The sequence below is a fragment of the Scatophagus argus genome, chromosome 1 (genome assembly GCF_020382885.2).
Source record: "Scatophagus argus isolate fScaArg1 chromosome 1, fScaArg1.pri, whole genome shotgun sequence".
NCBI classification, from domain to species: domain Eukaryota; kingdom Metazoa; phylum Chordata; class Actinopteri; family Scatophagidae; genus Scatophagus; species Scatophagus argus.
In genome coordinates, this window is record NC_058493.1 from 6,861,611 (window position 1) to 6,888,847 (window position 27,237).

Sequence of the window (27,237 nt, forward strand, 5' to 3'; positions counted from 1 at the left end):
TCTACATTATAACTGAACCATCTTAAACATCAAGAGGGCCCACACATACAGTGCATTATAATACTGCTCATTGTTAGGACAGCACTTGTTTTTGAGTAGCTGACCGGCGTCTGTGGAAATCGAGTCATCTTAAAGTAAAATTGTGATCAACCAGGTGATCCACTTCAAACATCACTGGACAACAAGCAACTCTAAGAGTCAGTGAGGCTGCACACAGCACTGCTTTGAGCTGAGTGCCACCATGCTCATGTTTGCTGGGCATAACGTTAACCATGTTCACCGTCTTATTTTTATAGTCAGTTAGCAGTGAACATAAGGCACAGCTGATCACAGTGTCTTTAGTGTTGGTGGAGTCTGGTGATCCTCCAAACTATTGGACACATTTTTGTCACAAACAGGCGTCGTCGCTGACGCAGGGAAAGCTGAACCCCGATCCAGAGTCACAAAATGGCAGGCAGGCGAGGCAGAGGTCCTAACAATAGTCTTTTATTATAACACAAAAAAACTCAACAAAGCACACACTTACTGTGGCAGGGCTAGGCAAGAAAGAACAAAAGATCCTGGCATGGACACTGAAGACAATGTAACGCTATGACACAGGTGACTGGGAAGACGAGGAGACACAGGTGACACACATCAAGGGAGGAGAATGCAATCAGGCTGAACAAAAGCAAAGCTACATGAAACAGAGACCCACAGGGGAAGTGACGCTTTCAAAATAAAACAGGACATGACAAAACCCTTGAACATAACACATAACAAGACACACATGAAACATGACACATAGACTCAAAAACCAAGTGACAGAACCCCAGGGCGTGACAATTTTGATCTTATGATCGTGCGAGACAGAAAGTCACAGTCCATCCCCTGGTGCAATGAATGTGCAGATCGTCATGGCAGTCCATTCAATAACTAGAGCTATTTCAGTGTGCATCAATCTGCAGACTAACTGATGGAAAAAAACTACGTCACTAACATTTCTCATGTGTGTAATGACAATAAAGTTGAATCTAATCTAATCTAATATGTAAAAATGGTAAAATGCCATCTCTGTTGATGCAGAAAATCTCAAAGCTATTTTTTTATTGGCATGCTGTTATAATGGGACACCTTGTCACGCATTGTCACTCGCATTCATGTTTTTTTTTTTTATTATTTGGTAGTCAGTAATGTTAATACTAAGAAAGTCAAACTGAGGATTATATGATTGTCAGATTGCAGTACAGGTAATAATTGTCTTGAGCAGAGTAGATAATCTTTTTTTGACTTTGCATGTTGATACTCTTGAATCTGCCAGCTGTTCATCAGACACAAGCACTCACAGAAAGTAGTGAGAGAGGTGTGAGAAAGACAAGCAGTCACCACATCTGTCTCTTCTTGACACCGACTCAGTTTAGGTCCCTGACTGGATTTCAAACCAGCGATTCAGCCTTACTAATAAAAATATAATTTCTTGACTCTGCCGAAGTATCAAATGCACACTTGAACAAATATGGAAGGTCTAGATGCCCTCAAGCTCAGGCCCAAAATGAAAGCAACGCCAGTCTGACACATCAGTCTAAAAAAGTGCAATTCTTCTGCTCAGTTAAAAAAATGTGTCACAATGGCATCAGGCCTCAGGGGCTGAGTTCAATTTAAACTTTCTGCCTTCTACTGGCCATAAATTGCTTGAAGGACTGATACGTCCACACTGTTTTGGTTGTCTCTGCTTCAAACTACAGGACCATACTAATATTTAACTTCAATTAAAACGGCTCACTGAAATAAGAGTGTGTGACTGTACTCTCTGGAAATAATGGCTAACTTCAGAGAGAATATTGGTTGGTTGTCGCACCACAGTTTCCAGATGCAGGGTGTGAAAAAAAATTATTGTCTTGATGCAAAGTGTTCCTCGTTGGTCCTCTCTTGCTTTTCTTGTTGGCCACAAAACAAAAACAAGGCTCAACAGCTATTATGTCTAAAAAAAAATGTGTAGTGTCTGTATCTACAGAGAGCTTTCCTTCTGCTTACATGTATGTCCTCATTTTCTTTGTACTTTGCAGCGTCGTGACGTTTGTGGGTCTCAGGACTGTGTAGCTGCCAGCCAATAACAGCGCAAGCTCGGGTCTTTGTAAAACCATAGCAACCAGGTTACGGCTGTCTTTGTGTCTCCATGGTCTCCATGGTCTCTGCTCTGTCCATGTATCACACAGGGACAGGCAGCAGCACAGGGATCAGATGAACCCTGCGCTGTGGATGTTTTCACACAAAATCCGTGCAGTGCGGATGTTTGGGTGCGCTTGTGTTTTAGGACGCCGATACAATCATTAAGGAACATTTTAATTTGCTTATTTACTATCTTGTTCCCGATAACGACCGCTCTCTTTTCATTCACTTCTCATATTTGCTGAAATTATTATTATCAATGTTTTTAATTAATTATTATGCACTGAATGAAGTTCCATCTACCCAAGCATGAAACCTGTTTTACTCCGTAAAACGCTAGAAATATATGCTTTGGACTAAATAGGAAAAATGCAACACTTCCCTTTAAATTTCTCAACTCAACCTGCCAATAAGTCTGACAAAAGGGAAACACATTTCCCTCCTCTTTTCTGACTCCCATAATCATTTTGGTACAGTCCACCTGTACTTACCTGTCATCTAAGTTTGTTAGAAGTGATGCTGGAACAATCAGCCGCACTGTCTAACTAAATTAAGTGGCCTGGCGTGACTCTTCAGTTTAACCACAGGGATGTTTTCGCCACAAAAAATAAACAAATCTGGTTGAATTTTCTTTTGTATTGGCTCTACACTTGGTCTTTTGTAAGTTTGGGCGTATTTACGATAATAAAAGACAGCGGAAGGCAGAACTGCTGGAGAAGGCAGAGGAGTCTTTGTGCATCCAGCACACATTCGGTTGAAATAAAAGCTCAGTCATGCGATGAAGCTATTGGCTGGAAGGCTCCGGGTCCCTGCGCACTGGCGATGGAGCGCTCTCATAAAGAGCGCTCACACTGACCCGACACACACATCAACCTGCATGGGAACATGTCGCAGTACGCTCTAGGAGGTAGGAAGTCTTAAGTTTTCTTCACTTTGCGTGTTTCTTACTTTTACTGTGTTTGTTTAGTCTGCTGTGTCTGTGTGGTGATTTCGTATTCATTTGGAGCTTCGTTATTTTTCCGACAGAAAGAAAGAAAAGAAAAAGCGCAGCACACATTATACAAGTGAAGAACATACTGCTTATGTGTACTGCTTTACTGAGCTCAAACATGAAGACAAGCTGCAGTAGGAGGAGGCAGTTTTCATAGACTCAGACAACTGAGGCAGCTGCGTGTGCGTGTGTGTGTGTGTGTGTGTATGTTGGGCGGGGGGCTCCTAATCATTTGGGAGGGTGTCCCCAGTCCTGTTTGTGTCAGATGACGGACAAACAGTCTGTTGACAAAATAAGCTTCCAACATGTTCAGTGTAAAGTAATTGCATGATTACATTCCTATGTCGCCTTGTTACTATATGCATGAGTGAGTGGAGTCTACAGCAGCTGCATGCTTTGAGACTAGTATTTCTGTAATAAATGATGAATTGACACAACTCTGGTTTCACCATTACCTCATCTGGCCTATAATCACGTCCTGGCTGGCCAGACTGAGTCATATTTTTAAAGCAACCCTATCAGCCTTTGTTTTTCCAACATCACCACTGCATTCAGCTCCTCTGTACTCTCATCTGTTAATGGAGGCTGCCCCGGGAGCTGGCTGCTGCTGGACGGGCTCTTTAACGGGGCTCAAATGGATCTGCACTGACAGTTAGCACTCACTTTCCTTGATAGTGATCTCATCAGCTATCTCAACTCATTAGATAATCAGATGAGATTTTTGTTTTAACAAATCTGTCCAAGATGTGGTGCACCTAAACTCAATACGTTCTCCTAAAGGTCAGGCCAGCTGATGAGAAGACAGTCATAGCATTACTCTCTAATAAGCAATGGATTTTACAAGCATATGTTATGGTCTATAATAACAATGACATCCAGCTCTTCACAGCAAATCATGTTCTTTCTCGCTGCTGGTTGTTTACCTTGCCGCGGTCACAGCTGTTGCACCAGTGTGCATGAGGCATGAGTCATCCCAGTACATCCTCATTATGCGATCGTTAAATGTACATCAGGGCTCAACTTTAACAGCTTCATTCTCAGTAAATCAGCAGCTCTATCGTGATTTTATACAATGGTTCAAACCCATAGAATTTTATTTTGAAATTCTATTCAAAATTTCCTTTTTTTAAAGGTGATCAATACCGTGTGTAAGACTAAAATTCAGCGAAATCTCAACAAAGCAATGCAAAAGACATGAGGCATTTTTTTTACCTGATGAAATAGCGCAGGTGTAATGTTGAATGTGATTTGAATACTCTATTATAACTGTGATTTATCCGGTGAAGTTCACACACGTATACAGAATAAATGTGTAGAGTAATTTTGTCAGTATGTGAGAAAATGCAATGTATAATAATGCAAGATGAATGACGAATACAAACACACGCTCACAATTTGAAAACTGACGCTGGCACATTGCATGTGCACTGCTCCTGCTTTGGGTGCAAGCAGTCACTGTGACAATACCATTTACACAATTATGATTATAACCCTGGGACATTTCCTCTTTAATCTCATCAAGTAGGCAGGGAGCAGACACAGCAAGATAATGTTTGGTCAGACATCCTCAGATCTTTCGTAATAAGTTTGACTTTATTGACAGTCTCTCTTTTTACCGGCATTACACTCAAGAGCACAAAAGTAACTTGTTTTCTTATATTTTTGAGACAGTTCTGTCTTCAATTCTTGTTTCTCTCTTTCCCCTGTTTCTGTCTCTATGTTGTCCTCAAGTTGCTTTCTTTTTCCTGATCATTCATCTCATTTTCTCATGCTCCTCATTAATTCCACTAACTTAATATTAAACTGCGACCGTGTTGTTTTCTGTCTGTCTAGTTCACATGCAGATCCTGCTGGCTGTGGGTCTGGCTGTATTCTGCTACTGCCTTGTCCTCGGCTGCGTCCTTTGCTGTCGCAGAAGGAAAAGTGTTTCGTCCGAAGACAAGGAGGCAGTTTTCTTGTCTCCTTGTCCAGCTGAGAGGGTGACTGTGACATTGACTCCATCTCCATGTACTCAGCCTGTCAAGCAGCAGTATGAGGAGCTGGATGGGGACGTGTTGGAATTCCCTTCCTCTAAAAGCAGCTCTTCTCCCTCTGAGGACGACCTCACTGCTCTGCCCTTTGACCCCAGCCCCACCAGATCAACTGAGCTGGTGCAGTCTCCTGGGACTTCTTCTCCAATGCGGCGCCTCAGCACCCCGGCGGTTCCCTGCTCCCCCAGTAAATGTGCAAGTCATGGCAGAGCCTCTCTGCCCTCCCTCACTAAGCTGAGCTTGGTGTCTAAGTCCCGTCGGGCGATGGGTCGGCGCAGCACTGTGAGCGGAGAAAGTTTTCTTTATAATGAAAGCAGTCAACTGACAGCTGGTGCTGCCAGAGCTCCCACCCAGCAGGGGGAGCCCTGCATATCACAGTATGGCTCTAACTCTCTGTCCATTCCCTCCAAACCAGCTCCTCTCCTGCATTTCTCCTTGCTCTTCTCTGCCTGTGGCACACTGGTGGTCAACATCTTGGGGCTGTCAGGGGCAAGTCGAAGGCGCAGTGGGGTGTTTGTCCGGGCCAGCCTTCCTCCCCTCTGCCCCTCTCCTCAGCAGATAGCCTCTCGGCGCCGTAGCCTCAGCCCAGACCTCCACAGCCAGAGCTTTGTGCTGCAGGTGGGCTCTGTGGAGGAGCTGCGCACCTGCACCTTGAGACTGGCTGTCTACAGCAGGGACTTCTCAGGCTTAAGGGAGGCTGCGCTGGGGGTGGTGGAACTGTCCTGTGAGCAAATGGATTGGGAGCCTGACACCACCATAACCCACACCAGGCAGCTTAGCCCAACTAAAACTAAGCTGAAAAAGGTATATGGTGATTATTCAAATTCACTCACTTGATGTATGCATTACAGTTAAGCTTTCATGGTCAAAGAGAGTACAGAATACAAAAACAAAACTGTTAGAAGAGGCTAGTGAGGCTGTGTATTTCCCGAAATGTCAAACTGTCACTTTAAATGAAAAGATGCCGTCTCTAACATTCAGGACATTCAGGTCAGTACTAATTTGATTGATTGACAAAAGCATTCTCACGTCATTCTCATTTCTCAATTCCTTTTGGGTCCTGCCTTGGACTATTGCCCCAGTATCGATTTAAGTCAGAAGTCAAGCTCAAACACAGCAGACTGGAACATGTGGACCAAAGACCTGGTGTGTGTTCAGGCAGGTCTTTTGAGGGTTTTTTCTTTTTCAATGCTCTCTCTGATCTCTCTTAATGCTCAATTTATGCATTTAAAAAATCTTTTAAAAGTCTGCATTTTCAACTGATTTAACAGATAGAGAAATTGCACACACAGACTTACAGGCTTACAGTATAAATAGCACATATCATGTTTTATCTGTGAAGGAATGTAGCATCTAATCAGTTCCCCTATTAGCCAGTTTTCCACTGTTGTTAGTCATGGTGACATTGTTAGCGACTGCAGAGCAAACAAGCAGAGTGCAGCAAACTGGCAGCGCGCCCACGCCGTGCCCTCTGCGGCTCTGTTGAAACACTGCCAGAGGGCATTAATAACAGAAGGAGGGGGTCGTCATGTTTCAGTGGGTATTACTCAATCAGTCACTCTGATTTTCACCAAAGAGATGTGCAGTGGGCTTTGTGGGGAGGTTTGTCCCATTTTAAAATTGTATGAAAATCAGAGTAAGGTGCACTTACCTTTGACCCTATTTTCATATCCATATATGCCTCATCCTCTTCTGCACACACATGCACACACAGACACACAGCCACACACACACGCTCACAATCTTATTTCCATCACTTTTGGGGACATTACACAGACTTATATTCATTTCCTGGAGGCTTAACCACCACCTAACCATAACAATAAACATTACCTGCTTAATCCTAACCCTTACCTTAACCTAACCCTAACCTCAGCCTAGCTTTAAAGCAAGTCTTCACCCTAATATTTAATGATTTATGACTGGGTCCCCACAGTGTGACTGTGTAAACAGCTTTTGTCCTCAAAACTACCGGAATACACGTTCACATTCACACACACGCATACACACACACACACCCATCACTGTCCTCCTTTTCTGTGACATCGTTGTAGGATGTGAATGTGTGTAACTGCGTGGTCGTGGAGGAGGAGGCTGCGGTGAAAGAACCAGGCTACTCAGCACTCCGGAAGCTTCTTTAAGGAGTGGGTGTCTAATGGAGGCTGTGCAGTAGCAGCTCTATCTTTTAATGTAGACGTTTAGTGGATTTATTAGTAAATCATCAGGTTTTTTAATCAGTGTAATGGGACCAGCCATAGCATTTCATCTGCATTACTTTAGTTGTTTCGACATTTCATGGGAATAGGTGACATGACTTGGCAGTAATTTAAGGAATGCTGATTGTTAGGATGAGCAAAATTAAATTCTTTGTTTTCTGAGCATACAGGGTCTTATGTTTTTTTGTTGTTTTTTAATCGCAGTCATACATCTTTCCTGGAAAATGGCCATTAACCTCAAGGAATACATATGATTAAACCTTAATCCATATAAACTGATGACAGCACTGAGAATAAGTTTTTGCTGTTTTGTTTTGCTCATAACAAATATTCTGTGATCTGTTGCTGCAGCAAGCTTTAGAAACAGAGCCCCATGAAGACTGAACTCCACTGCTCATGGAACACTTTCTGCTTCTGTGAGCTATAATTGAGATAATGTTTTATCCTGGGTCACTCTTTCAGCTGGGCGTTAGCATTAAATTGATTTATTCGAGCTTGTGGGCTGAAAACTGTTGCTCATGTTATAGAAAAGCAGCTGTTTGGTGTTTACGACTGGGAAGGATTCAGCATTATTAGAAATCATCATCAAAACAGGCTCTCTTATGGTTAACCTTCTAGCAAAGTACCAAAGTATTTGACAAGTAGAGAATTTTAAAATGCATGTCTGGCACAAAAATGTGTCTACATATCAGTAAAACACTCACTGCATTGCATTTGATTTGTTTTCTGCCAAAATATCCAGTCTTGCAATACAGAATCACAAAATGTATGTAGGAACATTTAACCAGATGCCACTATCTCTTTCTGATCTTAATCAAAGTGCTTTTCTTGCCAAAACTAGCCATAGACGGAAAGCTGGATACGAGTCCTGGTTTCTGCAGGTCCACTTCCCTGTAACTCCACTGCAGCACTTAAATGATTACTTTTATCACCCCAATGTTAAGCAGGGCTGCAATTTAATTTAGTCCCTCATCCTAAATGGTTATTGGAGACAACCCGTACATTTCAGTCATGGAGGTATTAATATATCACGGGAAGAATGTTTAAAATACAGGTGCACGTGATGGGAAGCAGACTCAGCTACACTCAGGAACATTTCAGTCTTGTGCCTTTTCACACACGCCATGGCGGTGCTGGGATACACAGGGCGAGGGACAATCCAGCAGATGGCGGTAATGAAACACCTATGGATGACATCTGCCATAAAACTCAAATAAAGAAGTGTTGTATGAAATGTGTATTTTATCATCAAAGTAGTTTCTGCAGTTATTTTACAAAAACTGAAACGTCTTGAGAGATCAGGCAAAATTTTAAGCACGGTTTTAAATAAAGGGCCAAGTGGGAGTAATTTATGAGGAAAAAATGCATTTTATATTGATAGCTTGACTTATAATAAATACATTACATAAATGCAGTTTTATAAAATCACTTTTTCTTACAGCTCAGGTTCGCAAATAGTTAATGTAGGCGAGGTGTATAAAAATGGACGTATTCCCACGCATCCTGGGTTGTCATGCCTCCATTGTTGCGTCACAGTTCAGGGCTCACCTCTCTCAAAAGATATGTGAAGGGGCAGCCTTCACAGGATTTTTTTTAAAGAGCTTTAAAGTTTGTTTGGTAATGTGTGTCTGCAAAATAACATCTCTGAAGCGTGAGTGACAGTCTCTGAGGCAAAGCTAGTGACAGACAGAGGCAGTGAACCGAAACTCACTTGTTGGATGAAATCGCCTTCGCACTCTGCTGCCTGGCGTCAGCAAGCCGCTGGCAGGCTAAAACTCAATCTGTTGACAGCAGACTATGATTCACTGGACCCCAAACAATACAAGCTAATGAGGTTTGATGTGAAATCAGATGGAAATTACCATCACACTAACACATTAGATATTATTTTTATCCAAAATGCCTTAGTGCGTGAACATCTGTATTAGCGTAGGATGAATGGTCAAACTGGCTTAACAGCTACATATAACTAAGAATACCGATTAGCTTGAAGTGATTGAAAATGTGATTCAGATATTTCCCAGCTCCACAGACAGGTCAATCAAAGATGCATTGTGAATCGAAGTAGATCATATTTTGGATATATCCATCAGAAAAAGAAAAACTGATTCAAATGGAAACTCTTAACTGCTCTTTTACTTTGACAGGCAGTGATTCATTACAAATCCCTTTGAAGGGGAACTGAAACACTGGTACTGACAGTTTCATTGACTTGGTCGACTCATTCACTGATGATAGAAACATATTCATGAGCACCATTTTTTTCCCTTGAGTCTGCTCTATTCTCTCGGTTTCTCTTTGGTTTCATTTCATTTCCACCCTCCCGGAGGATGAAGGGAACATCTGCAGAGTGAAAGAAGTCTTGCTAAATCCCCCACTTTTTTCTTTTTCTCTCGGTTTTCCCCACCTTCCCTCCCTCAGAGTGTAAGTTCTCAGGAAACATTGGGTCACAGGAAGAGCTCTGTGTGCGTGCCGCGAGCTTTGGGCCAGCTCTTCGTCCTGCTGCAGTACCAGGCTCTGGCCCAGCGCATCAAGGTGATGGTCCGAAAGGCTGAGAATCTGGCCAAGCTCACACGGATCCCTGGAACTCCAGGTAAAGACAGCAAACATCCTTATACTCAAAAAATAGATTTTTGTTTTCAAAGGTGCCTTTGAAAACAACCAGTGCACTACATTAGTCCTGTTATATTGTAACTGCAACTATTGGATAAAATTAGGGAACATTAACAACGTCACACTACTTCTGTATACTTCCTTGTCATTATCATTATCTACAGTTCCAATACTTCTGGTATTATTACTCTTTCTCAGGTTTTGATTTTTTAAATGTTTGTGTGCAACTTTAAACCTTGCACTTCCTTCCTCCCACCTCCAACCCCATTCATAAATCTGTAGAATACATGACATTATGCAAATTACAGCCAAGATTCCCAGATATGACAAGCAGACAAGCAAATAAAAAAATCCTAAACTTGGTTATAGAACAGGCCCTGCGATTGACTGGCGACCAGTCCAGGGTGTACCCCGCCTCTCGCCCGTAGTCAGCTGGGATAGGCTCCAGCTCCCCCGCAACCCTGACGGATAAGCGGTATAGAAAATGGATGGATGGATGGATATAGAACATCCACAAACATTCACAAGTGGAAAGATATTACTCTGCACTTTGCACATATTCTGAGGTGCAACATGAACACACTCGCTGACATGTAAACTGCTCTTGGTTTACAGACTCTGTATTCTCCTCCATTGCTTCAGACAGACCGCATCCCCGATTGGCCTCTAGCGTAACAAGATTAGAAACCGATCGACTCGGTGTCATTTCCTCTCCTGTCCGTATCATATCTCGCTGCATCTGATTTAAAGCTCTGCTTTGATGATGATGTTGAGGAAAGGATGTAGCAGGAGATTCAGCAAACCTGCTTTGATGTTTTGCTTTTCCTCACTTACACTGTGTGTCCAGTTAAGTGTTATTTGTGAGTTTCATGATCAAATAGTTCCTGAAATCTGTGTGCTCATTGCAGATGCATGAATCTTGTCTGACAATGACACATTGCTGTTTAATTTTAGTAAATCTAATTAGCATGCTAGAATGGATTTACTAGGGAAATCATATTTTGCAAGTGATTATGCAGATTTCGAACAGTGACAGAGGAGAGGTGTTCAGAGAGGGTTGTGAGGATGTAGATCACTATGTGCAGACCCACAAGAAACACACACAAACAAGGATTCACTGTATGTTCATTTATTAACATACAGTGAATCCTTGTTCATGTGTGTTCACTGCATGTTCATTTATTAACACTGACCAAAAATGTGAATAATGAAATGATTGTTCTGCTCCTTGAAATGAAATGAAATGAAACATCTGAGTATGGCTTAAACTGAAAAAATCAGATATAACTAAGCAAATCAATTTAATAGATTTTTTTTCCCCCACAGATCACTATGTTGTCATCAACCTGCGTCAGGATGGGAAAGTAATTGGTACCAAAGAAACCAAAGGTGCCAGTGGTCCAAACCCCATCTGGAACGCGCCATTCCTGTTTGACCTGCCCTCTGGTGACATCACTGAGCTGCCGTTGGTCCTGGAGTTTATTGTCATGCAAGTAAGATGTTCAAAGTCCCTTATATACTGTACAAACAGTATAACCCATGGCATGCAGTTTAAGCTGCTGAGATATTGGTAATTAAATATGTTCATGCTTAAAATTCAGTATGTCTGTTTATCCCTAGGGCCGTCTCTACACAAAGAGCAGTATTCTGGGTCGCGTGTTGATTGGCAGCGATGCTTCGGAGGCGGGACAGGATCACTGGAAGGAAACGTGCAGTCGAGGACAAACAGAGACGGCTCGCTGGCACACCATCCAATCAGATCTGCAGTAGGACTGACTGACTGCGCTGTTGTCCCTCCCTCACCCAGTAAGTGAAACACAGAGAGGTGGAGTTAAATGAAAATAACATTTTGATCTGGGGCCCATTCCTCCCTTCATTCTGTATTCATGCTTAGGTTGATTTTTTGTTCTTATGGCAACTTTCATCGTTTCTCATGTCACTTATCAAAAGAAAATGACGTTGAACTGAATAAGTTCAGTAAGATGCTGTTGGAAACACAAATATCAGTTAGATGGAAAAATATTGTTTTATGTGCATCCACAGTACTTTAGAGGGAGAAGCGCTGCTCACTGCTCACATGTCAACAGTATTCTGCATTGCCTTTGTGATGATTTCCACTGTGACTTCTTAAAACTGTAGTCTGTAAACCTGTATCGTTCCGGTTGTATGAAACTAGTGCTGATGTATTTTTACTGTTCATCTTGTGCCCAGAGGTTACAAATGGTTAATGTTAACTTAAACTTGATGGATGTTCAAAACTGTACAAAGTTACTGTGCATATGCTCTGCTCGTGGTTTGCTGTGGTGTACTACAGTGCCAGTATTTGTCCGCATACTATAAACACCTCTCCTTACTAATACTGCGTGTATGAGGCCACGACAGTCGTCTCACTTTGTGTGGCATGCCTTTTGAATTATTGTTTTATTTTTGTTAAGTTCCAAAGAGGATTTGTTTGTTTTGCTTATTTTGTTGTGTTTTCATCCATTGCAAGCTACAATACACAAGTTGAACTCCATAGTTCACTGATGTCAGAGTTTATTTTGAATATATACTTACATAACACTACTGAATATGTTCAGTGGTTTGAATTTGGGCTGCTAATGTGCAGTACAATGTATAATAAAATATTTCTACAATCATTACAACTTGATTCTACAATAATGCAAAGCAGATGAATACAAGAACAAAGAGCCTCGTCACATTTTGTCTGCTGTGCTGCAACATGAGGTCTTCACCAGCCAAGTGATTGTGTATTTTAATATAGCTGACTGCTTGTTATGCACTACTCTGCTGTACAATGAAACACTACTCATAGCAGCCATTGTGCTGTGGAGGTTTACTACTGAACACAATCTGCAGCAGCCTCTCTTGTAATGAATCTTCTCAAAACAAGCTGGCCAAGAATAACATTAAACTGGATTTCATGGTGACTTTAGAGAGCAGGCAGACTGGATGGACTGACAGTTTTCTCTGCAGTCAGTGGAAGACTGTTGAATAGAAACTGAAATATATGTGATCCATTTCACAAAAACTTGCAATGAGAAAATGGAAGTGATTCAAAAAGCAACCAATGAACCGAGCCATCCCTCATTCAGTCAGTTAATTGATGCCAAACAACCAGGTACATCTTTGTTACTCTTTTTCTCCTCTTTGTGACCACGAGGCACACATTAATATTACGTTTTCTGATGTTTTTAGCTTTAACAACAATTGGAGTTTTAAAGTCACCACCACAGAGTCCAGGTTAACAAAGTAAGAAATAGCTTGTCAGGGCTGCTTTATAATACTCTCATTTCAGTGTCTGAAAAATGTGACAGCTGATCTAATAAAGTGAATTCGTAACATTTATTTCTCAGCCTTCATGATGATGGTCTTGAAGATGTAATTTTTGTTTTAATTATTATTATTTTTTAGAAAGCTATTGTGTTGTGTTTCTATTTATTGTATGGTGATCATGCTGTTGGTGGCATGTGTTGTCTCAACTGTATATGAATGGTTTTGCTTTTAAAGGGAATAGTTTAAAAAATGTTAATAAATTGATATATTGTATAAAGGGATTTTCTCATACAAGGGTGCATTTTATTGGCTGTGAAGTTAGCAAACTTATCAAACAGTGAATTCATTAAATGTGCAGTGAGAAAGCTCAGATCTGAGCTATATTGGCTTTTTCTCTGAAGACTTTTGACTTGTCATAATACAAAAAGTAAATAATAAAATTAGTGATTGAATTGATGGTTGATAATCATTGACTCAGTGACTGAATTCAATTTAGCTTCTTCAGTGTCCTGATAAGCTAGCTTCACCCTTCATTCCAATGCATAACAACATCATTTACTTTTAAAGTGTATTTATTTAGAGCCTGTCCATGAATATTACAAACAAGATCAGAGCCAAGGGCAACCTTGGTGGAGTCCAGCACCCACATAAATGTGTTTGACTTTGTGCCGAGAATGTAAACACAGCCCTCACTTTGATTATAAAGGGAGTGGACAACAGTCCTGGTACTTCATACTCCCACAGTATCCCCTATAAGACTCCCTAGAGGATACTCTTGTAAGCCGTCTCTACCAAAGTCCACAAAACACACAAGGCTGGATGAGCAAACTCCGCTGAACCTCCCCCACCCCCAGCACGCCTGCAAGAGGTGGTCCATTCCACCTGATATTTTGTCATAAAACATGCTGTAATATTGGACACACCTTTCACACTAAAGACACAAATGTCAACCTCATGGTTGCACTAGAGTCCAGTCCAAAAAGAATTATAAATATATGAATTATATATATATATATATATATATATATATATATATATATATTATAAGACAAATGCAGATCTGCCCCTGGCCTTTCCTGGTGGACTTTTCACCCTGCCTGCACTCAAATCATCTGGTCCTTACGGAAATGTTGTGGCAAATGTATGCTTCATGACTTCTTTAGTCTTAATCTTTTAGTCATTGTTTCCTGTTCACAGTGGGTGACATCCCCTCTGAAAATTATCCAATAATCCATGGGATGTGCAATTCAAAGGTGATGTAATCCAACTCCCGGGGTATCTTACGTCATATCAGATCAAAAAAACAAAAGTGACTGTTGCCACATACAGTGTTTGAACATACACAAACAGTGCACACCCTAATGCACACAGCCACACAAAAAGTCATGTCTTAGGTCGTTGAGATGCAGAGAACCATTACAGTGTGTAAAATGTGGAAATTTATGGGCCCAGTTGGATGTAAAATACGCTTAATTACACTCATCATATCAAGTCATGCTTCCCATTCAGCCTTTTTCCCTTCCCTTTCAATACAGATCTGTGGCTCATTCTGTAATTCAAACCATCTGTTGGCTTGAATCCTCACTTCTGCCCATCATGTGAGGTCCAGAAAAGCTCCATAAGAGGAGCTTCATTTGACTGCTGTTTTATACTCAAGAATGTATCAGCTGTGTTTTTTTTACTCCCTTCGTCAAATGTGGTCACCATTTCCTAAAGTTAAAGGGTGCAAACCCCACACCTATATAAGGGATTATCTGTAGCTTCACAATATTGACTGAATTAAAGTAAATTTGAGCAAATGTTTTCTTAAGAGTTCTCTGTGGTGCTTGGAAATAAATCCTTTCATCTTGAAAGCACAAAATATTGCACATCCTCTTAGGTGTATAGAATCTAAAATAAAATTCCTGGCATGAGGCTATAAAGCGTTTGATGCTGACATGCCTCTCTTTCTTCATTCCTCTGATCTGCCTTGATCCTCTCTTGGGGGAGGCTGGGTAATGAGATTTCGTTGATCTTCTGTCCGTATGGGCCTACTGTGACTCTGCCACTGTTACAAAGATGCATCAAAACAAGCCATTTACAACTGCAATGCAAGTGCAGTTGTGTTGAATTTTTGCACAATAAGGGATGCAGAGGGATTTTCTGACTCTGTCTCATAAATTACCCTTCCTAAATGGTGTGTAAGTTGTAAGTAATAGCTCTATTAAGAGTTAATAAGTCATTTACTGATGCTTTGTAGAACAGTTACAGGTCAGCATTGAGAGCCGTTGTGTTACCAGGTTGTGGAATGTTTCTAGCTGATGTTTACCCTCCTCTGCTGTGTCTCATCCTTTAATATCATCGAAATTTAAAACTGTATATTTGACAATATGGCAATAATACTGTACAATGGCCCAGAGAACCTTTCTGATTTTTTTGTTGATAGCTTTCACTTTGCGACAGTAACATCAAGAAGAAAGAACATGAGAAGTTCGAAAAATACCAAGGCCTGAAAGAGGAGTGAGAAAAGATGTGGAGAATAAAAGCAACAATGGTGTCAGTGGTGATCAGGGCACTGGGGGCTGTGACCCCCTAACTGGAAGAGAGGCTCCAACAGGTTCCAGGTGCAACATCAGTGGTCTCTGTCCAGAAGAGTGCAGTCCTAGGAACAGTCAAGATACTGCACAGAACCTTCAAACTCCCAGGCCTCTTATTTAAGAGGGTTCAATACAAATATTGCTTTATTATTTGATTAATTTAGTTGCCTAAAATATTAGAAATATGATTTTGCATGATTTGACTTACTATAATGTAGCAATAGCTATACTGTTACCTTCAGGGCATGGCTAACAGGCAAATTTACATGCAGCAGAACCACATAGATACACACAACAGGCTTCTGTATAACAACAAAGCGAATAGTAGCTGAGCTAGCACTGCACATGTTCCACAAAGAGCGACAAGAAACATCCAGCTAACTACTTTGTTATGTAGTTGGCTAAAATGATGCTTAATATTCACACAATTTATCTTGACTATCCCTCCATACTACATTATCCTGACATTTAATTAAAGAGTTTGGTCTAGACCTGCTCTAATTGGAAAGTATCATGGGATAACTTTTGCTGTGAATTGGTGTTATATAAATAAACTGAATTGAATTGAATTGCACTGACATTAGCGAAGTGATATGCCCATTCCTAATTCAACAGGCTGACATAAGTTTAAAATAAATATCCATCCATCCTTGAGCTTGTGCATTACTGGGCATCGTTGACAAAGCAATTCAGTGGAGCAAAATGCACACAACCATCCAGTTTTTCATTTCCTTCACATTTCCATCAAAAATGAGGTTAGACCACTGGGTCTTGACATCCTTAGATGGTTGGACAAGATGAAGATATTTGTGTTGGTTCTTGAAGTCATCAGCAGAAAAATAGCTGCTGTGTTCGTACCTTCCACATGTTCATATAACAACGACAGACACTAGGTGTGAGTGGACGGGACAGTCACAGTTGGAGAATGATCACCTGGGTGCAGGTGGTGCCGTGTTACATAGTGATGTGGACAAGTATGGAAGAAAAAGCTGGACTACATATGAAGTGTTTCAGGAGGTTCAGGAGCAAGGGAATAACTCCCTTTGCCAGTAACTTTAGCTCTTGTAACTTTGCAGATTTTTTATATGCACAAAAAAAACTATATAACACACTAAAGGAAATTGAAAGACCCAAAAGACATATGGCTTCTTTTTTCGTTTTTTTCACAATCTGGCAACCAAAAGTTATCTAAACATAAAGAATAAATAAATCATGAGTGAATGATTGGTAAATGAAAGCTATCAGTTAGAACTAGATAATCTAATAATCAGGTGCATGCATTTTGTTGTGGTGCTTAATGCTACACAGTGAACCACGACATCTTTTCATGTCTTTTACTGTCAGAAGTCATCTGGTAAAAGAAAACTAGCTGGACACTGAGCAGACTGGACACAATGTTCTCTCCCAAAACAACTCAGAGCTGTCTGTGTTCACTCCAGTGAGCAGCAGTACCTGACTCAGAGCCCCTGAACAGACCTCCTTTGATCTTATTGTCGACTGTGCTTTAGCACTATTGATCCACACGTGCCAGCTTGTTTACCTGTCTGTTCACCTCTCTGACAATGCTGATTGCACTGACAAAGTTTCAGTCCTCTGTGTGAGTTTGCAGGCATCACTGATGACTTGTGTGGGAAAATATTCTGTGTGGTTCAGCCTTGGAAATATGATTGTTGATCATTAAATCTGGTAGAAGATTTCGGAACTAATGATCTTCTGATGTTCTAACATTGTCCACACTGCACTGCAGGATGCATCCATGACTCACTCCTTTAGTCTCACGCTGCCTTCACTAAACCCACGGTCTGACATTTACTGCCTGTGAGCGTGCACCTGCTTTCATGTGAGGAGACAACATAGTCTTCTTTAAGGACACAAGAACAGAGCAACTTCCCACACACTGCCTCATCACTTGGATTCACTACTGAGTTTCTTCAGAATCTCATGGGGACCTAAAGATCAAATGGTGACCAAAGTTGTTTAATGAACCAAGGGGAAAGATGGAGGATCTTTGACAGTAATATAAATCTTACAATGGTGGTTGGTTAGACCACAACTGAAATATTTCAACAACTATTGTATGGACTACCACGAAATGGCACAAACACTCACAGTATGATTCCTAATTCCTGATGATCCCGTGAAATTTATTTTAACACTATGGATCAATTGATTGATATTTCGGTTCATAATGACATACATGACTGATACAAACCATTATGATACAAGCCATTACTAGGTCTAGTTTAACACTTTGGTTTGTAACCACACATTCACATCAGCCTCATGTGATGTTTAGTGATTATTAGCACAATGGTAATGCGCTGACACACTGAACTAATGCCTGCTTAACATCGGCAGGTTTGCCTGTTAGCATGCTGATCATAGCGTTATGCTTTAAGAACTACAGTGTCTAAATACAACTTCAGAGATCTACTACAACAGTTTTTACATGAATGTGTGACAAGCTGTGCACTGGGAAAATGAAGAGACTGATTAATTGCCAGACCGAATCATTGACTGATAGATATAGAACTCAGGTTACTGTTTTCTGCCTTGACAGTTTGGCCAGCATTAGCAAAGATTCAACTACAGGAACAAAGACTACAATCAGCTGCCCTCTGCCCTCCCTCGATGACATCGCCCGCTCTTGATGCGTCTCCAGGACCAGAAAGATCCTGTCTGACCACCTCCACCCCAGACACCACCTGTGTAGCCTGCTGTCCTCAGGAAGGAGATAAAGAACTATTTTTTTTTTTTACCTTAATTTTATGTACTGTTTCTATTGTTTGTTCTTGTTTCTTTCTTCTTCTTCTTCTTCTTTTTATTTATCCCAAATTCACCTTCAGGTGGGGTTCTATTCAATTTCATTGCACAGGTGACTTATCTTATCTTATCTTATCTTATCTTCAGTTTTTATGAGAACGATTCAGGAGATACATCCCAAAATAAATGTGAAAAATGCAGCATTTAGTATCTGACACACTGTGCACATAAAAAAATTAATAAAATTCAAAATGTCTGTCTATATATATATATATATATATATATATGACATATGACATGATATATGACATGTTTCACTGTCAAACATTTAAAGTTAAAATTATTAAGTAGATAATAGATGTTGAAGCACCTCCACAAAAGTGCTACAAAAAGTGCTTGAACGCTGCCCCCCTGTGGATCTTTGAGGTAAAGCATGTGTTGGCTGAAACTACCACTCAACCTGGAAAACATGACTTTGCTGTGGGTTGTCCCCAACCCACCCCACCTCAGTAATACAATAGTGCCACATTTGAGCTGGATTATGTCTAAACAAACACACCCTGCCTCTCCACTCTTTGAAGGCACAATCCTGCTCGTAATTTTACCAAAATCCCTTCTGGCTATGAAGGCATGTGCATGTGATGTGCACATGCACACGCACACGCACACGCACATGTGCATGTGATGTGCAAGACAATGTGTTTGCATGGACCTGTGTGTGTGATTCCATTGTGAGCCCTCACATCTGGAGTCCACTAGGTGGAGGATCAGAGAACCACAACTGAGATCAAATCTGCCTCTTTGCCTTCATTGGAGCTTTCTGTGATCATGATTAATGAACACTCCATCACGATTAGACCAGCTTTCACACCCCCTTGTGCCAGATCAGAACTTTAACCCCACCAGCTCAGGTTGCTCTGGGCCCTGAAGCCACAGCACGGTCAGAGGTCTCAGGTCTGTCGACACTGCATCAAATGCCTGCTGGATCGAAGAAGACAGGGACATCATACAGGTTGCTGGGAATGTTTAAGTGACAGACAAGCAGAGAAAACATGTAAACATTTTCGCTCTTTTACAGACATTGTTTTGAAGGTTCATGCAACTATAAAATGTGGACAAAATACATTTCACAAAGAAATGCGAACAAATTATTTTGTTGGGACCCTCCATAATCAATTACTTGGCTGGAACTTATGTTTCCATTTTAGAAAAAGCAAAACTTTACTTACAGGAAAATTGCAACACCCTCCCCGTTCATATCTCAAAAGTTATATAATTTGTTTAACTGTAAAGCAATGAAGAATTTGAGATGGTGTACTTCAATTTAAACCTTTGCCACAAAATTGCACAATAGTGTTATTATGGCATGACAACGTAATAGAACATTGCATAATCTTTAAATGGCATTTCAGTGTCTCTATTTTTTTTTTTTTATCAAAAGCTGGCAAAATAAGGGTGGCACTGTCACTCTTTCTGCTCAACCTCCAAATCCAAATATTAAAATAAATGTGAACTTGATCAGATTATCTGATAATATGTTAGGCTTAAAGATCCCCTCCAGTATGCTAAGTGTCTCCACTTCATCTGGAAGGGGAATTTAAGAATAAAATATCCATCCGTCCATTTTCTATACCGCTTATCCGTCAGGGTCGCGGGGGAGCTGGAGCCTATCCCAGCTGACTACGGGTGAGAGGCGGGGTACACCCTGGACTGGTCGCCAGTCAACTGCAGGGCCAACACACAAAGACAGACAACCACACACTCTCACACTCACACCTAGGGGCAATTTAGAGTAGCCAATTAACCTAATGTGCATGTTTTTGGTATTGTGGGAGGAAGCCGGAGTACCCGGAGAAAACCCACGCAGGCACAGGGAGAACATGCAAACTCCACATAGAATAAAATATAAAAGAGGAAAAGTTATAAGACCTGAACACTCCTAAAACCTTTAGACTACCCTCCCGTAAACAGAAAAGATTAGGCTATGTAACCCTCACCCTTTTCTTTCTGACCGTGCCTCCGCTTTCCTTTTTTATCCCTTAGTATGTTTTTCTCCCCAAAATATTGCATATTTTTAAAAAAATAAACAGGAGGTGAGATAAGAAGAGAAGGATTCAGATGCCACTACATGCAGACACAGTTACCTGAGGCTGATGACATACTAGTCAGAAGGTGCTGGAAATGCAACAGGTGTTACAGTATATATGACACATTCATACAGATATCTCCATCAAAGCTAACTGCCCCTGCTGTGCATCCAGCGGGACAGCATGGTGCATGACTGCAGCTGCAGGGGAGAGTTAGACAGAGCAACAATGAAGATGTGTTAAAGACTGCGAGGCCCAAATATTCCGGAGCAGCTGGACTCAGTGTGTTTCTCCCTTCTCTGTGTAAACAATGGGCCAGGCAACGTTAAGCAAAAACACATGAGACTCGTTCATGTTCAAACTATCTCCATTGTTGTGTTTGCCTTCTGCACGAAACACATTTTTGAACTCTTGACAAGTCTGATGATGCTGTGAAAGGGTGCTATTAGTGGTGTTTCAATCATGGAGAATTTCAGACCAATCGAGGACTGCATTTCATGAGTTGAAGTCATATTTTTTAGATTTCTGTGACCATCCTGGTCATTTAGTTTGATGTCAAAATCAGCAACCTTCCTAGGTGTTCACAGCAGCAACATATGCTCTGTTTCTTCATTCCATACATAGTTTCACAAGTAAAAGTGTAATGGCAGTGCTTTTAATAGAGCATCATGACATTTTGGTATTAGTTTTACTTACATACACTACACAAATACATTTTTAAACACATAAAAAGCAGGTCCATCTAGCAGTAAGCTTTAGTGAGATACTTGCTCTAGGTTTGTGTAAGAAGATCAACATTCATTTACTTTATCCATTCAGATTATTACAGCTGTCAGGTGTGAGTTTCCCGTTTACAGGCCTATTCTGAGATAACAGCTCATCATGTGGAGCAAGTGAGAATGCAAGTTACTAAATGCAACCCAGATTCCCAATGAAGTTGGGCCACTGTGTAAAATAGGAATAAAAACAGAATGCAGTCATTTGCAAACAACTGTGTTTACTGACAATTTTTTTTATGAAGTGTTATATTTGTGGCACCGATGTGCTTAAGGTCTGATTAAGTTTATGCCTGAAAAACATTTGGTTAGGGTTAGGAAAAGATCATTTTTTGCTGAAAATTCTGCTGATGGCTTGTTGAAAATGTCCGCTTATTCGCCACAAACACGTCTGGAAAATCTCCCAGTGTGCCCTTCAAAATATCCACTGTTGGTGCCACAGAGACTGCTCCAAAATGTCCCAGCGGTTGCTAAAATGAGCCACTTTGATGGTTGGTTAAAGTGGTCTCAAACAATGGTCTCTTGTCCCTCAGAAACGTATAAAACTAACATATCCATGGTTTGCAAAAACGTACAGTTCTAACATTTAATTCTTGCGACTGGAGCGGCTTTACAAAGTGGTGCACCTCACCCCATTCTTGCTCGGGAATCACTGAGCATTTTGAGGATGCCCCTTTCATCCCCCGTCACCACAGAATCAGTTACTTCTGATGTACCTTCTGTTTTATGTATATTTTACACAGCGTTTATGTTTTTTGGAAGAATCCATACCATACCATACTTGACACCCAGTACGCTGCTGTTCCTCACTGCAGGATTTCTGCGCTGAAAGCAATGAGTCAGAAAGGCAGTTTTTCATTAAATATAAAATCCCCAGGGAGCATCAGATCCTGGCATTTTTGATGAAGTACAGAAATAAACCCTTAATCATTCTTATCATACTTCTACGCTCTTTTGGACAGATAAAAAGAAGAAAAAGAAAAAAAAATCTGGAACAAAAGACCGATCAATATTGACACACATGTACTGTATCTCTCCCTTTTTAATGACTGCAGTATGAGCCATGCTTTTTACTCAGCCAAGCTGTTGTCCTCAGCCCTGGCAGCTTGCTTCATGTACTGCGCACCCCTCCCAGCCAGCAGACTCTTGCGACTTTGCGTCACCTCGCCTCTGTTCGCCTGCCAGAGGAAATAAATAAATAGGAGTAAACCAATAATGGAAGTCAGATGATTATGTGACAATGATGTTACGGGAAACATTTCAGACTCAACATGTGATGCACAGAAGGTCAGTTCCAAGAGTTTCCAAAGTGTTATACTGTACACTGATTCAAAGAAAGAGAAAACAAAGCATTACATATTATTTGATATCACAAACAGCATGATATCCAGTCTGCAAAGGCTTTATTATTTACTGACTCTCGCCCTCAGTGGATGTTGTTATAAATTAAATGAACATCACAGCTCATTATATTTCAGACAGTTTGATCACAGTAAGTTCATAATTAGGAGGTCTCAGGTCAGGCCTGGTGATGATGTTTCTGTGCCACACAGTAATGGATGACACTGAGCGAATAAGAGTCAAAGGTAAAACCCTGAACTGAAATTGTTCTGGTTAAATCAGGCACTCAGCGTGACAGACTTTGTGTCCATTGTCACGGCTGTGTTCCTATAGACCTGAGAGAGCCTGTCCCAGATCCTATTAACCCCTTTGTTCCTTATCAACCCTTTCTCTGCCTTTGCTCTATATCACAGTGGGAGGTGAACGTCAGCCTGCACAGGGATAGAGACCACACAGCCTTTACAGGCACACACACATGCAGAGGGCCTCCACAACTCTCAGAAAAGCCCTTTATGTGATGTGTATATAATTAGCTTCACACAACATCAGTCCTTCTGTGAGAATCCTATCTCAGTTTTACAGTGTGTTTTAAGAAAACACTGTTTTATCTTTTTTTTTTCCTGCTGTTTGACACAAAGAACCTTCTTGTAATGCAAAGATGATGAACTGATAATAAAATGAATATAATATAACATGGTATAATACATAATGAGTGAAAAAGGCTCCAGCAGCACCTGATGATTGGAGAGGATAGTACACACAGTAACTAGTGTACGTGCACAACTTGCATTCTGTGCCAATTAAGTAATTATTGACAATCAATTGAGAGGGAATCAGTCATTTTATCTTTAGGTATACTGCTATTGTTTTGCAATTGGCCCTAACCTTAATTGATGAGAATTAATTCCATCTGGAAGGATGCCTCAGTTTTTCTTGAATGAAAACACCCATTTGCAGACATGTAAATCAGATAGTTTGTACCTCCGTCAAAACTGAAGGTTGAAATTTAAGAAACCTAACCTCATATTGTTACTGTGTTTCCTCCGTGCTGGCCGTCCACAACCGATAGTTACCGCTTCAGTGCTCTCCGCAGTAGACTATTTGCTGTTCATCATCAGATGGTTTAGATTAACCCGATCAAATGGTTTCAGTTAGTCCTCTCTTGCTCAAGTCATTGTTTGTTAATGACACACCTTCCTTGGTATTTGTATTCTGTATTTTACCTTCACAAACTCCAAATTTACAGGGAACGGTAAAGACAGACGAATAATAAAACCAAACATTTACTCAGAGCAATTTGAGGGCTTTACCACAAGAAGTTTGCTTGCTGTCCCCATCTGCTCCTGCTTACTGCTACCTTTACAGTTTTGAACTTACCACTTCCCAGCCATTTCCACTCAGCCTGTTCTGTAGAATAAAGCCCGCCTTGTTAAAGACTGCTGAATTTATTTGTTGCTGGGAGTCCAATTTGTTCGGCATTTGTTTATATTGCATCTCACATATCTTAGTTGGGCCCTCAGCGCCTCTGTCAGGTCTGCAAGGTTTAACCTGTGAGTCTACAGGGACAAGTGCCTAGTAGGCCTCATAAAGGAAGTGATGGAGGACAGCTTTTTATTTAGGTCAGTGACCATGGGAACGCTGCACGTCTGTCTGATATTTTCAGCGTGCATATTCTTTTAGCAAAGCGAGTAAAAGGAAACTGTAAAACAACAGGTAGTTTCAACCAAATAGTTTGATTGGCCAAAGACGTGTTCCAGTCATACTTATAGTCCCTCATAAACAGAGCTAGTGTTGCTTTAAAAACAAGAAAGTGGTTGTCATGCTAAGTCTTATGGTAACCAGGAAACCTGTGTTGATTTTAATGTGGGCTGTAACTCCTTGTTTGGAACAGCTATCCTGTTGTGATTAAAGAGGCAGTTTCAACACATGTCTTTATTTTAAGGGATAGAAACTGTTAACTGGCTAACTGCCATTTACCAGTTGTAGTTTTGCAGTATTGAAGGTTGCGATTAGACCCTCCACTGAATGACGTGTAACTACAGAAGCTGGTTTGGATGTGTTCAATTTGTTCAGTTCACATTTTAAGAATTTTCCAGACAAGTGAGACTCTTGAGTTAGTATAAAAATGATTGTCCTTCCTCAGAAGAAAAACTGAGTGTAGCACCTTGGTATATTTAGGAATACAAAGTGTCTTACAATTGCACCATAGACTGCAGTTTGTATCTTGTCTCTTACCAGCAGTCATTGTTTGTTTCTTTTAAACACGATGACAGTGTTTCTCCGTTAACCAAGAGCTTTTAGTTACCTAAACTTAAACAATCCTTAACCACTGGTTCGGCAGATCAGAAAATTCTCATGAGAATAGATTTGTAATGCTTTTGTTTCTGGTCATTAATGTTGAATGCAGGAACAGTGTAAGTAGGATTAAAATGATGTTTACTTGATGCAAAATCAAAACAGTTATCAGCAACAAGGAAACAACTCCTGTAGGCACAAAGGCATAAAGCAAAAAGAAATCATAGCAGAAGAGAATTAGAAACTGGTATGTTGAGAAGTGGACTGTGGTGTTGCAGGAGCCACCTCTGACTAAATAAATAAGTGTTATCAACAATATGTACTTCAAGAGCATGATTCTGAAATATAGCACAAGTTTACCTCTTTGAGACGCAATGAAAACCATGCGAGTGTGTGTGTAGAGGGGGAATGTCTCTTTAGTACAGCTGCTAACAACTCATACACAAACGCGACGAGGGGCCCCAGGTAGACATTGCTTTTTGGTCAGAAGCAAAACATATCGGGAACCACTGGCTTAACATATAACAATAAAGTGTAAATTATAATGTGGGTACATATAAGCGCAGGACTAGGTAAGGAGCATGTTGCTCCCCATTTAGGACCATTATGAATTGCCCAGAGAGCCTGATACGGAGAGAGCAGCTTGTGAACAGTGCACATGTGAAAGAAAAAGTAAAGTCACACCGATGAGCAAATGTAGCACTGGTGCTGCATACTGGTGAGTACTCGCCCATTCCAAGCACTGCTTGAACTTTTTTTAACACTTTCTATAAAAAATAAAGCTCGATTATCACTGTTAAGATGTGATTGAGTATAGTATTTGAGTAAATCTGCTTACTTACTAAATGTATGTTACTTTCCACCATTGCTGTGCAGCATCATTTGTAGTCCCTGATTGTTTCCCCTTTGTTGTGACTGGTTTATGTCCCAGCACTCATTGTGATAATCTCCAGCTTTCTCTTTCCTCTGTAGTCCTGTTGTTCTACTTTTTCATCTTTTTTCACACTTTGTGCACCTGTTGCATGCCTTGCTTTGCCTATTCATTTTCCACTTTCCTTTTGTTGTCACTGATTGTCTGAAGCCTTTGAGATACTGACAGTGATTGTGAGTAATAAGGTACCTTGGATTTGACCCAAGAGCTCAGAAGCCATTCCTTGCTCTGACTGTGGATACAAAAGCAATATAGTACATACATCATGCAGCTGTACATAATTGATATTGTGAGCGCCCATTATTTTTCTTTTTGCAGTTTCAGAGTCCTTGTAATATTTCACACTGTTTGTCTAACATACCCCCCACACACAGAGAACACATGTTGACATTATGTGGTAGCAGGACCTCACATACAGGGAGTAAGATTTAGTGTTCAGCTCAAATCAAAATTGTCTGTCATCATTATTCACGCTCTTGATCTGATGAGCTCTGGGTTTTCAGGAAGCACACTGAACATTTAATTAAAGCACAGGCAATTAACCTGGGAAACCTGCTGCTGAGTGGACAGTGAGCAGACCCTCACTTTGGCTCAGTGTGCCATTACGGGGAGAAAAATTGGCCCCATTAGTCACCCTGTCTCTGTTCTCTTTGGGGCAATGTCACCTCCAAAGTCAGATAAGATATTTATATAGATATTAAAATATTTCCCTGGAGTGTGAACGTAATGATGAATAATCCTGTCTTTTCCATTGTGTGTGTTCTACCACCATCCCTGTGTGACTTAGTGCAGACAGGAATGCTTGTCCCAGGCCACACAGCTGTGTTAGGTATGGTTCAGCCTGACTGTGCAACCTGATTCATGATCAGGGTTTCACATTATCTTTTCAAAGCTGTTAAATTCAGAGTTTCACTGAGGGGGTTTGCACATTTTCCCCATTGGGGTCCACAGTTCATGCTGGCAGGGTGTAAATTAAAAGTCAGCTGGGAACAGAGTTCCAGCTATGCACACTTTTCACTGTCATATGTCTGACTTTTGTCTGCATGTGGTCCCATTTAGCTGAAGTGGTAGATCGCTGCCAGGCATGGGGCTTTGATTTCCTCTGTGAAATTCAGTGCAATCATACTGTATGTTACATTTGGTCATGGACTTTTGAGAGTTCTGTAATGCTATTGGATCAGCCATTTAACTTTG

At 40.8% G+C, this 27,237-nt stretch overlaps 1 protein-coding gene across 1 annotated transcript; it reads left to right on the forward strand.

The window, feature by feature from the left end:
• The first annotated feature begins 2,902 nt into the window (after positions 1–2,902).
• LOC124069714 (synaptotagmin-5) lies at positions 2,903–13,276 on the forward strand. Its single transcript, XM_046409144.1, has 5 exons — positions 2,903–3,055; positions 4,973–5,973; positions 9,807–9,978; positions 11,325–11,491; positions 11,619–13,276. The coding sequence occupies exons 1-5, from the start codon at positions 3,034–3,036 to the stop codon at positions 11,766–11,768; spliced, it is 1,512 nt and encodes a 503-aa protein (XP_046265100.1). The 5' UTR covers positions 2,903–3,033; the 3' UTR covers positions 11,769–13,276.
• Positions 13,277–27,237: the final 13,961 nt, after the last annotated feature.